At 40.7% G+C, this 3,253-nt stretch overlaps 1 protein-coding gene across 1 annotated transcript; it reads left to right on the plus strand.

Moving 5' to 3' along the window:
- The first annotated feature begins 374 nt into the window (after positions 1-374).
- LOC127186614 (40S ribosomal protein S28-like) lies at positions 375-584 on the plus strand. The gene has a single exon (XM_051142871.1). The coding sequence runs from the start codon at positions 375-377 to the stop codon at positions 582-584; it is 210 nt and encodes a 69-aa protein (XP_050998828.1).
- Positions 585-3,253: the final 2,669 nt, after the last annotated feature.

Raw genomic sequence — 3,253 nt, forward strand, 5'->3', positions numbered from 1 at the left:
GACAAAGCTGCTCTTTCTCTCAGTATCTCTTCAAAGTAGTACTTGATGTTTTAGTAGAGCAATAAGACAACAAAAGGAGATCAAGTTTATCCACATTGGACAGGAGGATGTCAAATTATCACTGTTTGCAGATGATATGATAGTGTACCTAAGTGACACTCAAAATTCCACCAGACAAATCCTCTAGCTAATAAACACCTTCAGCAAAGTGGCTGGATATAAAATTAACACAAGGATCGGGAGAATAAACACAGTAAAAATGACCATCTTACCAAAAGCAATTTACAGATTCATTGCAATCCCTATCAAAATATCTACACAATTTTAAAGACATTGAAAGAAAAATTCTCGCTCTCCGCCAGATCGCCGCCATCATGGACACGAGCCGCATGCAGGCCATAAAGCTGGTTAGGGTAACCAAAGTGCTGGGCAGGACCGGTTCACAGGGACAGTGCATGCAGGTGCGTGTGGAATTCATGGATGACACCAGCCACTCTATCATCCAAAACGTCAAAGGCCCCGTTCGAGAGGGTGATGTGCTCACCCTGTTGGAATCAGAAAGAGAGGCTCGGAGGTTGCACTGACCTTGCTGCTGGGTCCTAGATGTCCACCACTTAACCCATGGAATGACCTGCAACTGTTTTTTTTTTTTTTACTTTAAACAAACACTTTTTTATTTTTTTATTTTTTTTTTGTTTTTTTTTTTTTTTTTTGTGATTTATTTTTTCTTTTTTTTTTTATTAATTTATTCTTGTTACATCTCAATGTTTATCCCATCCCTTGTATCCTCCCATTCCTCCCCCCCCATTTTCCCATTATTCCCCTCCCCTATGACTGTTCCTGAGGGGGATTACCTCCCCCTATATATTCTCATAGGGTATCAAGTCTCTTCTTGGCTACTTGCTGTCCTTCCTCTGAGTGCTACCAGGTCTCCCCCTCCAGGGGACATGGTCAAATGTGAGGCACCAGAACACGTGAGAAAGTCGTATCACATTCTCCACTCAACTGTGGAGAATATTCTGACCATTGGCTAGATCTGGGAAGGGGTTTAAAGTTTACCTCCTGTATTGTCCTTGGCTGGTGCCTTAGTTTGAGCGGGACCCCTGGGCCCAAATCTGCCTATCATATTGTTCTACTTGTAGATTTCTAGGACCCTCTGGATCCTTTTATTTTGCTGTTCTCCCATGCGTCTCTCATTTAGAGTCCCAATAGGATGCCTTCCCCTCTGTCCCAGTTTCCTGGTAAGTGAAGGCTTTTGTGGGACATGCCCCTTGGGCTAGTATGCAGATATAAGTGAGTATATACCATTTGATTCTTTCTGCTTCTGGGTTAACTCACTCATTATGATCATTTCTAGCTCAATCCATTTATCCACAAATTTCGGGAATTCCTTGTTTTTAATAGCTGAGTAGTATTCCATAGTGTATATGTACCACAGTTTCTTTATTCACTCTTCTACTGAGGGACACTTAGGCTGTTTCCATGTTCTGGCTATTATGAATAAGGCTGCTATGAACATGGTTGAGCAAATTTTCTTGTTGTGTGCTGGAGCATCTTCTGGGTATATTCCAAGGAGTGGAATAGCTGGGTCTTGAGGAAGCCCTATTCCCATTTTTCTGAGATAGCACCAGATAGATTTCCAAAGTGGCTGTACTAGTTTGCATTCCCACCAGCAATGAAGGAGTGTTCCTCTCTCCCCACATCCTCGCCAGCATGTGGTGTCACTTGAATGTTCGATCTTAGCCATTCTGATGGGTGTAAGATGGAATCTCAGAGTTGTTTTGATTTGCATTTCCCTGATGACTAAGGAGGTTGAGCATTTCTTTAAGTGTTTCTCAGCCATTTGATACTCCTCTGTTGAGAATTCTCTGTTTAGTTCCAAGCCCCATTTCTCAATTGGGTTATTCGGTTTGGTGGTGTTTAATTTCTTGAGTTCTTTATATATTTTGGATATTAGACCTTTGTCAGATGTAGGGTTGGTGAAGATTTTTTTCCCAGTCTGTAGGCTGTCGCTCTGTTCTCAAGACAGTGTCTCATGCCTTACAGAAGGTTCTCAGCCTCATGAGGTCCCATTTATTAATGGTTGACATTAAGGCCTGGGCCGTTGGTGTTTTGTTCAGGAAGTTGTGTCCTGTGCCAATATGTTCCAGGCTCTTTCCCACTTTTTCTTCTAAGTGGCTTAGTGTCTCTGGTTTTATGTTGAGGTCTTTAATCCACTTGGATTTGAGTTTTGTGCAAGGTGACAAATAAGGGTCCAGTTGCATTTTTTTACACATAGACCTCCAGTTAGACCAGCACCATTTGTTGAAGATGCTATCCTTTTTCCATTGAATGGATTTGGCTTCTTTGTCAAAAATCAAGTGACCATATGTGTATGGATTCATATCTGGGTCTTCGATTCGATTCCACTGATCAACCAGCCTGTTGCTGTGCCAGTACCATGCTGTTTTAATTACTATTGCTTTATAGTACAGTTTGAGATCAGGTATGGAGATTCCTCCGGAGCACCTTTTATTGTACAAGATTGTTTTAGCTATTCTGGGTTTTTTGTTTTTCCATATGAAGTTCAGAATTGAACTTTCAATGTCTTTAAAAAATTGTGTAGTTATTTTAATAGGGATTGCATTGAATCTGTAGATTGCTTTTGGTAGGATGGCCAGTTTTACTATGTTAATTCTCCCGATCCATGAGCAAGGAAGATCACGCCATCTTCTCAGGTCATCTTTAATCTCTTTCTTCAGAGTTTTGAAATTTTTTTCATACAAGTCCTTCACTTGCTTAGTTAGGGTAACTCCTAGATATTTTATATTGCTTGTGGCTAATGTGAAGGGTGTGGTTTTCCTAATTTCTTCCTCTGCAAGCGTGTCATTTGTGTATAGGAAGGCTACAGACTTTTTTGAGTTAATTTTGTATCCAGCCAATTTACTGAAGGTGTTTATCAGCTTTAGGAGTTCTCTGGTAGAGTTTTGAGGGTCACTTATGTACACTATCATATCATCTGCAAAGAGGGATAATTTGACTTCCTCCTTTCCCATTTGGATACCCTTGATCTCCTTTTGTTGTCTTATTGCTCTGGCTAGAACTTCGAGTACTATATTGAAGAGATATGGAGAGAGTGGGCAGCCTTGCCTTGTTCCCGATTTTAGAGGAATTTCCTTGAGTATCTCACCATTTACTTTGATTTTGGCTATTGGCTTGCTGTATATAGCCTTTATTATGTTGAGGAAAGTGCCTTGTATCCCCGATCTCTCTA

Source organism: Acomys russatus, unplaced genomic scaffold (genome assembly GCF_903995435.1).
Source record: "Acomys russatus unplaced genomic scaffold, mAcoRus1.1, whole genome shotgun sequence".
In the NCBI taxonomy this organism is placed as follows: Eukaryota; Metazoa; Chordata; class Mammalia; order Rodentia; family Muridae; genus Acomys; species Acomys russatus.